The sequence below is a fragment of the Rattus norvegicus genome, chromosome 1 (assembly GCF_021556685.1).
Source record: "Rattus norvegicus strain SHRSP/BbbUtx chromosome 1, alternate assembly SHRSP_T2T, whole genome shotgun sequence".
In the NCBI taxonomy this organism is placed as follows: Eukaryota; Metazoa; Chordata; class Mammalia; order Rodentia; family Muridae; genus Rattus; species Rattus norvegicus.
The window spans coordinates 166,184,471-166,199,305 of record NC_141534.1 but is presented as its reverse complement, the minus strand read 5'-3'; the positions used below and the strand labels follow the sequence as shown (position 1 = coordinate 166,199,305).

Here is a 14,835-nt window from a genome sequence, read left to right as displayed (position 1 = left end):
GAGCTTTGGGCTTGTTGAGACAGGCACACTGCAGTCTCGCAATAACTTCCCAGTCCCCACTACAACCTTTTATGTGACAGTGATCAGCTCAGGGCCCTGGTACCAGAGGCAGGATCTCTCTTGCTGACCTCCAGCCTCCAGCCCTTCTTTCCCTACTTTTCACAGCCAAGAACCTTTGCTGTCCAAATCTGCAGGGGGACCCCTCCCTCGCTTGCTTCTTATGGTGCCAGAACACTAACAGCCAGGTCCCTTTAGATGGGAATCCCTGTGACATGTCTTAGTACACAGCATGTCCCCTGAATCATCATTGCCTTGTACTGACTGTGCGTGTGTGCGTGTGTGTGTGTGTGTGTGTGTGCGCGCGCACACACACACACACACGCGTAGGATGGCCATCCCATCATGTGCGTGTAAGTGGCTATTATCCTGTCCCTTATGTGACTCCCATCTGCCCCCCCCCCCCGTGTTTCTACTCACAGCATCCTCTCTTGTAGTTCCCACTGTAGTTCTAGGCATTGAGCCTAAGGCCTCTCAAGTGCAGGCAAGCGCCGTCTCTTAACACTGCTCACAGCCTTCGTCTTACTTTTACCTCAGTATGTTGCCCAAGATTTGAGCTCACTGTTGCTCAAGCTGGCTGTGAGCTTTTATCCTCCTGCCTCTGCTCCCTGAATAGCTGGGTGGCAGGATTCTGCCTGCACCACTGGTCCTGGCTATGTGGTTATTTCTTTTATCTTTTCTTGTTGTCTTTCTTTCGTTCACTCATTCTTTCTTTCTTCCTTCCTTCCTCCTTCCCTCCCCTCCTCCCTCCCTCCCTGCCCCCCTCCCCTCTCTTTCTTTCGGCAGAGTTTCTCTTCACAGACCTGGTGTGGAGACAGCTCAGTTAGTAAAGTGTTTGCCTTGCAAGCCGCAGGGCCTGAGTTCGATCCCCAGGATCCCTGTTAACGTCAGCAAACGTGCTCCACCCTGTGCTGTGGGCGCGGAGAAGGGTGGCTATGGGGCTTGGTGGCCAGATAGCCAAGTACTCTACTTGGTGAGTTCCAGGCCAGTGAAAGATGGCACCCGAGGAACAATGCTTGAGGTTGACCTCTGACCTCCACGGGCACGCGCATGCACAAGCACACCCGTGCAAAAAATAAATAACTAGAGGCTGCAGAGATGGCTCAGTGGTTAAGAGCACTGACTGCTCTTCCAGAGGTCCTGAGTTCAGTTCCCAGCAACCACATGGTGGCTCACAGCCATCTGTAATGGGATCTGATGCCCTCTTCTGGTGTGTCTGAAGGCCCTGGTGCTGCAAGGCAATCACTTTACTAACTAGGCTGTCTCCAAGGTCTGTGAAGAGAAATTCTGCCGAAAGAAAGAGAGGGGATGGGGCAGGGAAGGAGGGAGGGAGGGAAGGAGGAAGGAAGGAGGAAGAAAGAATGAATGAATGAAAGAAAGACAAGAAAAGATAAAAGAAATAGCCACTACAGTGTACTTAACATACATAAAATTAATTAAAAAATACATAAATAAATAAAAACAAAAACAAGATAGCAAAGCTTTCTGCCAGCCAAGCCGGTAAAGACACACCATGTTGGTCCAACTCAGAGATAGCAGAAGCAATGCCACACAGCTGTCACAGGTCAGCCCAATGCCTTCAAGTCAAGCTAAGCCACACACACTGCTGCTGAGCCTGGGACAGAACAGAGAGGTGGGGTGGTGGCACAAGCCTTTAATCTCAGCGGTCTGGAGGAAGAGGTTGGCAGATCTTTGTGAGTTCCAGGCCAAGCTGGTCTACACAGTGAATTCAAGGACAGCTAAAGCTACATAGTGAGACCCTGCCTCAAAAAGAGAGGAGAAAGAGATGGCGTTTCAGCTCTAGTCCTCTGGCCATTTGGTTTGGATTGGCTCATTATAGGCCCTATGTGAGGCCTAAAAGGCAGACTATGGGTTCCTGTCAGAATCACAAAGCCACTGGTGGATAACTAGATAATAAATGTATTGGTTTTCATTAGAGGTGATTATTTTAAGAAAAATTATTTCAGCTGCCCTGTATTCCAGGCATGAATGCAGCCCCACCCCCCGCCTTTGTTGTCACATGGGAGAGGTAACGGTTACGGACAATCAGATACGTACCCGGTCATTATACCTCTGACCTCTGAAAGTCAATATTTTGGCACCTGGGGTGGGTGGAATCAGGACAACAGCTTCCAGGCCCATGCTTTGTGCTGAGCGCGCTTCAAAGCCCATTGCACAAGCAGCGTTCAGTGAACGGCTGATGAACTGAGCCTCCGATATTGAACCCACTGTAAACAGATGTCTGTTCACTTAGTAAAGCCCCATCCCACTTAAGCACATTTGGTTGAGAGACTCAAGGGCAGATACTGAAAGAGCAATCACAGAGGAACAGACCCCAGACAGCTGCTAGAACCCTGTCACTGCTGAGCTGGGTCCCAAAAAAGGGAGGAGGGGGAAGCAGGCAGGAGCACGGGGACAGGGTGTGGCCTCGGAAAGGGAGGATTGTGAAGGAATAGGATAGAAGCCGTTATTTTGTTTGCAGTTTAAAAAGGACTGACATTTATGAGTAACAATAAAACAGAATTGTTTGAGAAACAATTTTTACTGTGTGAAGAAGGGCATGTTCCTTACCATGGCAGGGACTTAGAATAATGGATTGCTGCCAATTACAGCTGTGTAAAAATTTCATTTCTCTTCCCACAAGCCCCAGATTTATTTATTATGTATCTAAATCCTTGGGAAATCAAATTTTGTCCCCTAGCCTCCACACAATAAAATTTTCAACATCTCCCTAGCTGCTTTATGCAGGAAGAAGACCGCACTTAACTCATAATGGTCCCAAATCTTCCTACAGATTTTCATAAGTAATTTACGTTGCCATGGAAACATATCAGGTCTCTGTTCAAGTCTTGTCTGCATTTGCTATATTAACATGTCCTCCACGGTAGGAAGGAGGCTAGGTCATGAACCCTGGCACAGGCAGGCAATGAGCACTGTCAGCTGCCAAAGTTTTGTCAGGGGTGGTTAGAGGAAGGAGAGTGTGTTGATTAAAAGAAATGGAAAAACCGTGGTCCCCGTGTTAGAGTAGCTTAGAGAGCCTTTGTTCTTGCAGAGGGAATGAAAAACTGAGTCCTGCAGAAACGGCGAGGTCAGAGCGCAGCTTTCAGATCAGTGTCTGGGCAGCGGGCTTGTAAGGCTTCTCAGTGCTTTTGTGTGAAATGCAGAAGGGGTGGACACACTGAGAAGCAGTGCTCTGGTCACTAAGGAGTTCTCCTATCCATTAAGATCTGACAAACTCATTACGCCATATGAATCCATTCATGAGACCATTGTAATCCTATTCAAAACAAGGAAAGAATTCTCTCTCTCTCTCTCTCTCTCTCTCTCTCTCTCTCTCTCTCTCTCTCAAAACTGTATTCATCCATGGAAGGAGACATGTGTAACAGCAGGGAATGACAGGTGTCAAGGCACCAGTGCCCTCATTAAGGAAGTGACATTCTGCACTAGCTGCCATCAATGTCCACTGCATGCCCCTCCCAGGCCCCTGTGCACCTGGGAAACGGTCTGAAACAGAGAGCCCACGTGTGTGTGCACAGCATGTATACAGCCATGAGGATAGGCAGCTGAAAATAGAAACCAGGAATCAGTTTAATTCCCCAGGGATCTGGTAAAAAGCTGGTAGAAGAATGAAATTTAGGGAGGTTGTTGGAGATCACATGGATGTGCAAAGCCCAATATATCCACCAGTAATAAGCAACAGCTGAGGAGAACGAAAGGGCTGCTGTGAACAGACTCAATATTGGTAAGATGGCAATTACCTAGAACTTGGTCTATAAATATAAAGCAATCATTAACAATATCCTAGCAGAGCTCCTGATAGAAAATGGAAAGCTGATATTGATATAGCAACTGATGAAATAGTTTTGAGGGGTTTGATACTTGATTTCAAAACTTAGAACGTTATGGTAACCAAATGCATTGCCCGCATGAGGACAGGCTCCCGGGCACCTGAATGGGAAGGGGAAGGAGGGACCAAATGTGGGACATGCAGACTCACACTGGCTTAGGGAGCAGACAGATTCTCAGGGACTGGGTGGACCTGAACGATTGGTAACTTGCAGCCTCAGCCACCGAGACCTGTCACATTAGGAAAGCGGCCAGCACCACCCACAGGTCACCTCCTTTGTTCCAAGTAGGGTTTGTTAAACATTTCCCATGAAACCGCTGGCTTATAGATGTGGTTTATAGACGTGGTCAGTTTGCTCTGGGCAGATGGGCTAAAGCAGCTCCTAGAGAGAAGGATAACGGTCTTAACAATGCTGGGAAAGACGGATAGCTGAATGAAAAGATACCCTGCTGCTCGCTCATACCATAGACAGGATGAATTAGAAATGGATTATAAACCTTAAAGCAACAGTAACAACAACAAAAGCCCCCAAACTCAAAGCCCCCAAGCCTCCCAAATCATAAATCTCTAAGAAAAACAAACAAAAAATAGAATATCTGTGTGACCTCAGAGTAGGCAAATATTTCTTAGGTAGGGGACACACACACACACACACACACACACACACACACACACACACACACAGATGTGGGAAAGGTAAATTTAGATTATCACAATTAAGCAATTTTAAAAACCAGGTATGGGGGCTGGAGAGAGAGAGAGAGAGAGAGAGAGAGAGAGAGAGAGAGAGAGAGAACTTAGCTACTGAGAACACTTGTTGCGACTCCAGCCACCCATACTACCCATGAGTCCAGTCCCGAGGATCCAATAAGCATGCACAGGTGTGTGCATTCATACACATAAAACAAATAAATCTTTAAGAGGGCCAGGTGTGATAATAGCCCAGCCCTGTGATTCTCGTATGTAAAGAGTATGTAGAACTGAAAAAGGAGCGTTTCCATTCTGAATACCATAGTCAGACTCAAAAACAGAACAAGAAGTAAAGCAATCAAAGACCTCAGATAAGGAAATGATGAAATATATGAAAGTTAAGTGTCTTAGTTTCCAAGGTACCACGAGGAAAATGAAGAGACAAGCTGTGCTCTGAGAGAAAGCACTGGCTGAACCATATCCGATGCAGAGTCACACACAGAGAACACAAAGGTCTCTGAATTCACTAAGACAAGCAACCCAATCTCAGAACAGCAGAACCAGGACTCCACTAGAGAGGGTACAATGGGCACACCAGCTCATAAGGATGCTCAGTGCTATGGATAGTTAAGAAAATACAAACCAATGCCTCCACGTGATGCCAGCTGACATTCGCTGACATGGCTGCAATGAAGAACACAGGTGATGCCGACTGCTATGGAGGACGTGGGACACCTGGACCTCACAGACATTTCTGAGGAGAATGCCCAATGGGCCACCACATCAGAAAGTTTTGTGTTTCAAGTTCAGCACGCACATAGCATGTGACCTAGCAATTCTAATCCTAAGCTGCAAAAATATGCCAAAACGTACATGTGCAAACAACCTGTACATGAGTTCTCCTAGCAGTGCCAAAGCCAGAGACGGCTCACAAGTCCAACTAACAAGTGAGAACACAAAACAGGTCTGTGCACACAGCAGAGAAAAGACACCGGCTAACTGAGGAACTAAGCAGACGGCTCGGTCAGTAGAGCACTGCACAAGCCTAAGAACCTGAGTTTGGACTCTCGGCATGCATAAGTTTGGGCTCAGCAACATGTGCCTATTCCAGCACTGGGGAAGTGGAGGCAAGAGATCCTTGGGGCTGAGGGCTTGCTATCCTGCCACTCTAACCAAATGGAGGACTCTACCATGTTCAGTGTGAGACCCTGTCTCTGAAATGATAGCAGAGAAACTGAGCACTTGGCCTATACACACATGCACATACAGCATGCACACGCATGTGCTGGCACACATTACACACCTATTTATACTGTGCATGCATGCACACACATGTGCTGGCACACACTACACACATATTTATACGGTATATGCATGCATACATGTGCTTGCACACATTCACACACCATGCACCCACACACATACATGTAAATACGATAAACAAAAGAAAACCAACAGAAAATAGTACATATGCTATATAATTCCATTGGTATTAAACTTCTGGAAAGACAAACCACAGAGGCAGAAAGAGCAGTGGTTGTCTTGGTGTGGAGTGAGGGAGGGCTGCATTTGGACATATGTATATGTTCACCAAATTTCATCGAAATAGTCACAAGGGGCTGGGAAGATGGCTCTGTGATTCAGAGTACTCAATACTCTCGCAGAGGACTGGGTTTGGGTCCCAGAAATCACATCAGATGGTTCACTCATGACTGCTTGTGACTCCATCTCCAGGGGCCCCCATAACCTCTGCATGCACGTGGTGCACATGCAGACAAGCAGGTATACATGCACGTATCTAAGTACATGACAGTGGGTAAGTGTTTTTATGCTTTGACACAGCTGTTTTAAAATCCAGTTAAGCCAGATGGTGGTGGTACACACCTTTAATCCCAGCAGAGGTAGAAGCAGAGGCAGAAACAGAGGCAGAGGCAGAGGCAGGAGGATTTCTGAGCTGGAGGCCAGGCTGATCTACAGAGTGAGTTCCAGGACAGCAAGACTACACAGAGAGGAGAGACCTTGTCTCAAAACAACAACCCTGGAATGGCATCAGTATTTACTTAGGATTTTCCTTGTACATGAATGCATTTCATTTGCAGTCTTTTTTTTTTCCATCTTTATTAACTTGAGTATTTCTTATTTACATTTCTATTGTTATTCTCCTTCCCAGTTTCCAGGCCAACATCCCCCCTAGCCCTCCCCCTCCCCTTCTAGATGGCCTTCCCCTCCCTATCCTCCCCGTTACCACCCTCCCCCCAACAATCACGTTCACTGGGGGTTCATTCTTGGCAGGACCAAGGGCTTCCCCTTCCACTGGTGATCTTACTAGGCTATTCATTGCTACCTATGAGGTTGGAGCCCAGGGTCAGTCCATGTATAGTCTTTGGGTAGTGGCTTAGTCCCTGGAGCTCTGCTTGGTTGGCATTGTTGTTCATATGGGGTCTCGAGCCCCTTCAAGCTCTTCCAGTCCTTTCTCTGATTCCTTCAACGGGGGTCCTGTTCTCAGTTCAGTGGTTTTGTAGCCAAGTCTTTAAGCTACAAGGAACCATCCCTGCACTCATGTAGACTGACAGAGGACAAAGCCTGCCAGTGCCCACTGCTGGTGAGGAGGTGAGAGACCAGCATGGTCCAGAGGCACCATGGGAGCTGTGGAGAACACAGGGGGGCTGGTGCATCTGGCTGGTTATTGACTACTTGTTCAGTGTGTGAGTCTACGAGCCTTTCACATTGTTATCCCCAGAGCTAGCAATTCCAACTTAGGAACTTATCATAAAGAAACACCTGTGCTCCTGGTCACCGAGAGGGAGGGTTTCATGTTGTTTAGAAGTGAATGTCTTCTAAGCCCAACAGTGGGGGGCAGGACTCGATCTCAGAATTTACTGCATAGTGTTGGATGCGAGCATACTAAATCAGTGACACCCCTGCCCCCAGATGCCTTTTTTTTCCTGCTTGTAATCACTGGAGGTGATTCCTATTAAGTTCTGCCTCTGGCTGCCCGCACTCTCTTATCTGAGGTGATGGGAACCTCAGAGCATTTCAAAGAAAGTGTAGCCTAGGCCTCGTGGCGCTTGGAGTCTGGTGAGGGATTTACACACCTCTGTTAGGTGCATCCAACCTTTATGACTCAATTTCTTTTTCTTTCTGTATAGCAATTCTACCTCCACTAAGTTTTCAGCCCCTGTTCCCTCCGAGAGAAGTAACAGATATTCTCAGTTTTCAGCATCTTAAGAAATGTATTGCTAGGGCTGGAGAGATGGCCCAGCTGTTAAGAGCACCCGACTACTCTTCCAGAGGTCCTGAGTTCAATTCCCAGCAACCACATGGTGGCTTACAACCATCTGTAAAGAGATCCGATGCCCTCTTCTGGTGTGTCTGAAGACAGCTACGGTGTACTTGTATATGATAAATAAATAAATCTTTAGAAATGTATTGCTAGGCTTTGAGAAGGGAGAAGAGATGGAGTTCAAGAGAGAGACATTGAGACACTGAGTTGAATCATCGTCCAGGGAAGAGATTTATTAACATCACAGCAGGCAGGACTCAGAGTGTGTAAACCAAGCATCTGCCTCTAAGTTTCCAAGGGATAGGGAGGTCTTACATCTTAAGGTTTAGCTAACATGTATCCTATTACACTATTTGATCAAGGTTGGGGAGTGGGACATTCTTTCTCTGAGTAGGGAGTGGGGTTCAGTCAATGAATGGTTTATTCAGCATTGACAGTAGTCAGCCTGCCTCAGACTTCCAGGTGGCAGGTGTATGTGCATGTGTACATGTATGCTTGTGTGTATGTGTGCATGCATGCATGCTGGGTGTGTTCCTGCCTTGTTTGAAGTCCTAACCATTTAGGGCCTGTGTACCTTAAAGGCTCAGGTTCTCTAGCATTTCCAGCCTTTCTGTTTATATCAAAAAGAACCAGATGGGTGATTTTATTAAAAAGGAGATGGGGGGGTAGTGAGTGGGTGTTGAAATCAGTCCAGCTACTTTCTTCCGAATTGGGGCATTGCTGGATTTGGAGACTTCAGTCTCATGGTGGGTAGTCACATGGTGGTCTTTGGGTCAGAGGCTGTTTTCTGTATTCGTTCATCAGGAGGACGCTGTCCACCTGTAAAACATTTGGGTTGGATTTGTTGACTTCTGGAAGAAATGAACTCTATAGGTTTATGGAGAAGAGGGGGGTCAAGGTAAATAGAATCTGAAGGGCAGAACAGGCACCATCAGAGGAAGGACCTACAAGATCAGGCTTCTGGCTGCATCAACAACTGAAGGATATTTTGATCGCTACGTGTTTTGATATATAACTTGGAGGAGGTTGTGGGGGGAAGCAACAGGATCTCTCTATGTAGCCTTGGCTGTCTTGGAACTCACTGTAGCCTTCAAACTCACAGATCTGCCTGTCTCTGCCTCCCGAGTGCTGGCAATACAGAAGTGGCCCACCACACCCAGCAGTAAAGAGAGATTTTTTTTTTCCGGAGCTGGGGACCGAACCCAGGGCCTTGCGCTTGCTAGGCAAGTGCTCTCACCACTGAGCTAAATCCCCAACCCCGTAAAGAGCGATTTAATAGGGTTGTCATGAGTATTTCTAAGGTCACTCCAGCTGAGTGATTAGACTGACTGGTAGAGAGGAATAAAGTTTCCCACCGTGGACGAGAGCCTTTGGTTGCATACAGAAGAGAACTTGGTAGTTGTAAGCAAACATCTACTGGTGAATATATCAATGTTTGTGGCCACTTTAGGAATACACCCCATTTTGGGATATTTTCTTAAGTCTTTTTCTGGGCCAGTAGCCACCAACTGATAAGGGACCAGAAAGACCGCCCTTACACATTTCCTTACATGAAGAAGCTTCTCAAAGCCCACCCTGGGCTGGTGCAGGTAGCCATAGCATCGGACCATAAGCAAATACAAGAATGGGAGAGATTCGGTTAGCTAGGCTGCACACAGTGGGTTCTTTGGGCAGGTTTAATGTGGGAGGGAATTGAAGATTGTTAGGAAATTCATAATATTGGGCGCCACTAAAGTATTCCCTGTCTTTCAAAAGACCCACTCCACCCTGCAAGAAGCAAGGGGTGGGTAAGAAAAGCTGCCACCCAGGACAAAGGGGTGTCTCAGAGCCTCCCCATTAATCATCTGCGATCTGTCTCGTTAGGGTGTCTACTGAAGAGGGATTTTACATCTGTTACTGGTTCACAGGGGTGCACTAAGACAAGCTGCTGGACTCTTCCGGTGCCGGAGTGCTTGTCACAAGATGTTAGGTCACATACAAATGTAGGCAATAAATGGCTGTTTAAGGAGTTAGGATAGGCCATAATGATGCAGCTTTGGACCTGCAACAGTTTAATGCCTACAATCATTGCAGTTTTAAACAGTTCTGGATGCTAATGCAGGAGTGGCTCCCTGCTCCCCCTCCCCCAGCCCCCATCCAAACGGGGGCCTTTAGTTCATGGTTCTCTCCACTGGCCGACCATCACATTTTGTGTAGCAGAGGTCAAACACTGTCCTCCTGTGGTAGGAACTTCATTCTTGATATGGATGAAGTTGAAAAGCATTTATTATCGCCACAGTAGGCGGTATGTTGGAGGGTCTGAAGAAGTGATCTGGCCCTACCAGACAAAGCAAGGCGCCCACTGTAAAAGGCATCTGAGAGAAGAAGTCCTGTATCATGAGGAAGCAGGCTTAGTTAATATCTTTCTGAAACTACATGACCAAGGCAGGGCAACAGGACATACATGATTTAGGCTCTGTGAAAGGGGTCACTCTGTGGGCAGGAGAGTAGAGTTTGGTAGTCAATAGTCAGGCTGCCTCTGATCCCCTGGTAGCAAGGCCCTGGGGTGTTTTTACCTTGTTTGCAGTTCTCTTTTAGGGCCTAGTTGTCTGGGACTGGTGTGTGTGTGTGTGTGTGTGTGTGTGTGTGTGTGTGAGAGAGAGAGAGAGAGAGAGAGAGAGAGAGAGAGAGAGAGAGAGAGAGCACAGCAGCCGTGTTCTCTAACAGAAATATGAAACTATTTTCAGGTCATAAAATATAAAGGTGTTTCTTCTTGGGGCTGGAGAGAGGGCTCGGTAGCTGAGGCCACTTGCTACCTGGGTTCCATTCCCAGCACCCACAGCCATATAAAACTCCAGTTCTTGGAGGTCCAGGTCCCATCAAAGACCCATGGCAGAAAACTGAGTCACTTGCCTAGGCCAACACACCAAGTGACGGTGGCTTCACATAATTCACAGCTTATGAGGCCAACTGCCCGGCAGCAGGGGCACAGCCTTGTTGACTACATGGCTCCATCTCCACATCAGGAGGATGGGTGGCTCACACACCCACTCCAGCACTCTCATCATGGCCAGTCAGGCTGGAGGTCCCTTCTCTATCAGAAGTACAGATCTCCAATGAGGCCCCAATCAGGTGTCAGAACTCAAGTCTGTCCAACTGTCCAACTCAAGCACAATAGATGCCTGTAGAAGCCTCAAGCACGTACTTCATCTGTGTCTGTAAGTCCATTCTTGCCTTGAATTTGTTCTTTCTTTTCCTACAGAGGAAACTTGTCTCCATGGACCATAGAAAGAAGGACAAAGAGACTAAAGACACAAGCCAGTATGAACGGTGGGCCCTACAGGAGAAGGGCCGCGCTATCACCTGCTTGATGGTTCACCCAACATGTGATGGACACAGGCTTTGCATGTAGCATTCGGCTGCCATTTTAAGCACACTCCTAGCCCGTCTGGCAGATGTGTTCGGTACACACCAAGGAAGCACATCAGCCTCACAGAAAAACACAAACTGACCTTTGACCACTTGTCTCCGAGCAGGCTGTGAGTCTCAGGGACACAAAGACAAAGATGTCCAGCAAGGGCACTGAGATCAAGGGCTGTAGGAGCCCCAGGCCCTTACAGAGGAATGTAAAGGTGGTTACAGAGGAGGCTAGGGAGACACTGATCCCCCTCGCCGTCCCTTCCTCTGCTCCTGTAGCTGTTCCCAGGAAGGCCATGCTCACAGCCCTACTAAGACAGCTGTCTCCTTTGAGCTCCCTCAGGCTGACAGAGCACAGAGGCACAGATAGACATGTCCTGAGCCATCAGCTGGTCGGACGAAGCCAAAGAATAGCTTTCAGGAAGTGATGAACACTGACAAAACCTCATTCACACTAGCACTCTGTTCTCAGCCATCAGCTGTGAGCATCCTCAGACTGGTGACCTGTGACCTGAGGAGAAGAGAATGCTGGGGCCTAGAGCAGTCCAGATGCTTCACAAAAGCAGGACTGCATCCTCCATGTCCATGACAATGTCAGTCAGCCTTTATCTCATTAATAGATGAGAAACCATACCGCAGATAGAGAACGGATCCGCTCAAGGGCACATGGCTAGTAAACTGGGAGACCAGAAATCAAATTTAAAACTGAGTAACTAGGAATCTGATATTTTCTTGTTCTTTTACATTAATCTTTCAGCACAGAGGAAAAAAATCCAAAGGCAGACAAAATACCCCAACAACTGCCCTCTTGGGCTTGCAAACCCAAACACTCTACATCTTGTTTCTCTTAACAAAATAAACAGTGGGAACACCTACAGTCTCAGCACCAAAGCAGGCAGTTACATGTGTAGGGATAACCTGGGCTACATAGCAAGTCCTTTTGTCTCAGTGGTATGGTGCTTGCCTAGTGTGGGCGAGGTTCGGGGGTCAGTGTGCAGTGTGACTAAGTAAGTAAGAGGAAGATCATAACTAAAATCATATTTACAAAGTATGCTAAAGAGAAGAGGCCGACTTTGGGCCACAGTGGAAGAGATGTCCTGTCTGCCTAAACGCACTGGTAAGGCCACATCTGAAGGACCATGACCAGGCCCAGCCAGATGGCTGGCAGTTCAGCTTCACTCACTAATAGGCTGTTGCCGTCTGCTCTTGGGCTCTTGTACCTTAGCCCATACCCTCTCACGGCTTTGGTCTTTTGATTCCCTCCCCTGGAATGCTCACCCATTTGGGCTTTCCAAACCCACTTGAATGTGATTCCCTTTTTTAAAAAAAATACATTTTTAAAACTTGGTGTGTGCGCGTGCACACACAAGTGCCACAGGGAACACGTGGGGGTGAGAGGACGACTTGCAGGAGTCGGTTCTCTTCTTCCACCGTGTGAGTCTTTGGGATCAAGGTCAGGTGACTAGGGTTGGTGACAAGCTCTCTTACCAGCTGAGCCAGCCTGCTGGCTCTCAAATGTGACTTCTGTGGTGAGTCCACTCAGGCTGCCACCCTCCACCCCTTGCACAAACTGCTTTAAATGTCTTTAGACAAGCTGGTGTCCTCTAGATGGGGGGCCCTTGAGCACAGGAGCTGTACCAATCCCCAGACCTTGCCCAGGGCCAGCGCAGAGCTCAGAGAGAAGCCAGCTGTGTAAACATGTGGGTGAGAGAGGTCCAGAGTGACAGAGCTGACAGCATCTCATTCAGAGTGAAAGGAAGGCAGTGGAGACCAGTGAGGTGTCTGCTGGGGAACAAAATCACCAGATGGGATCCTGACTCAAGAACCTGGAGGGGCCCATTCAGACCCTCAGGCTAGAGGAATGATGGGTGTGGTCTGGGAGGTGATTGGGTTGAGTGACACAGGCACTTGGGCACAGTGAGACACTAGGGAGAGGGAAAGACTCAGGCTGCTAGGAGAGGTGCAGCTACTCGTCCTGGGCCTTGGAAAACCCTGGTCCAGTTCCTGGCATGAGGAGCTCAAAGTCTAGTGAAGGTCACGGCAGAGAGGCAACCAATTTGGGTCATGTGGTATGGCTTCTGCCATAACCCAGAGAAACAGAGGAGGCTGAAAAGGCCCAGCGGAGATCGAAACCCCAGCTATGGGCACTGGATGAAGAATCACTGTGAAGGGACAGGAAGAACTGTCACAGGGTGAATGCAGCTCTACCACCTTTTGTTTTATTTTGTTCGTTTGTTTGTTTTTGAGACTGGTTTTCTCAGTGTATTCTTGGATGTCTTGGAACACAGTATGTAGACCTTGAACTCACAGAGATCCCCCTGCCTCTGCCTCCCAAGAGCTGGGGTTAAGGAATAGGCCAGTCTCAGTTCCTACCATCTTACTGCTCGTCTCTTCTCGTTTTAGAGTAAAGTCAGATTGAGTAAAAACCAAAGAGGAAGCAGAAGGGGAAATGTGGAGCATTGCACAGAGACTCACAAGCAGCCTCCCAGCTCATCGCTCAGCATAGGGCCAGGGGGAGCCCAGACTCTGCCTCCCTCCGGAAACTGTGCCTTTAGGGGAGCCCCTGGGATTCTGGAAAAGATGGCTGGCCGCAGCTGCTCTCACAAGTACAGCCCTTAATTAGTCTGCTACCAGGGCCAGTAGAAAGATAAACCAATTAGAGGTGGAGAGGGACCTGGATGATGTTGTGAGTGCTGCTCTCAAATGGTTACCTTGTGCCCAGGGCTGGCTCTGTGGTCTTATTATATGGTTGTTGTTTTTGCTCTTGCTTTCTTTGTAGTGCTGAGGGCAGAACCTGGGGCCTCACATGCGAGGTAAGCATTCTACCACTGGGCTTTTAAATTTGTATGTCTATTCGAGACAACTGACCAAACTAGCTTTAAATGTGTGTGTGTGTGTGTGTGTGTGTGTGTGTGTGTGTGTGTGTGTGCATGAATACTTTCTTGACATTCAAGAGGAGATGGAATGACTACATTAGACATGAAAGCAGTGTCTTCCCGGTAGGTGACTCCTTTGCTTTGCCACATTGGGATAAGTGACAGCAGTTGGGGTGACCAGTCCACAGCCTTCTAAGAGACAGAAACTGGGTAACCTTGCACACTGTCTTCTTTCATACTCACGAAGGCCTTGTAGGCAGGCACTGTCGTCATCACTGTCAGCTACGGTGGAGGCCGGGGAGCTGGGGAGCTGAGGGTATCAGGTGTCCTGACCTTCAATAGGACAATCAGAGATGCTGGGCTTTAACAGGAACAGTCCGAGTAAAGGCCGTGTCACAGGGAAACTCCACCCAGGCACCAAGACAATTCCATCTTCCAGAGTGAGGCCTGTGTTCCAGATTCAGGATTTTGAAAGGTGGGGAGAGGATGCTATGGATCTGAAGCTGTGTAGACAATTCAAGGGCACGTGGACCTTAAGGGCTGTGATGGACTGGGAGTGGATTCATCTGAGAAGCCCACAGGCCAGGGGGACAGCTGACTTGTGGACCCAGAGGCAGAGAGAGGGACAATGGCTGTAGAGTACATAGATTGCACTCTCTGTTGGAGCAACTGTGTGGTGCTGATTC

General features: G+C 48.0%; 1 protein-coding gene across 5 annotated transcripts in view; it reads right to left on the bottom strand.

The window, feature by feature from the left end:
• Map6 (microtubule-associated protein 6) overlaps positions 1-14,835 on the bottom strand; it is a 66,158-nt gene that overhangs the window by 20,579 nt on the left and 30,744 nt on the right. For 2 of the 5 annotated variants that reach the window (XM_087551568.1, NM_001398602.1), the window contains 1 exon segment: positions 8,085-8,696. In XM_087551568.1, the coding sequence (XP_087407694.1) occupies positions 8,678-8,696 (19 nt within the window). In that variant the 3' untranslated portion in view covers positions 8,085-8,677. 5 annotated transcript variants of the gene reach the window in all.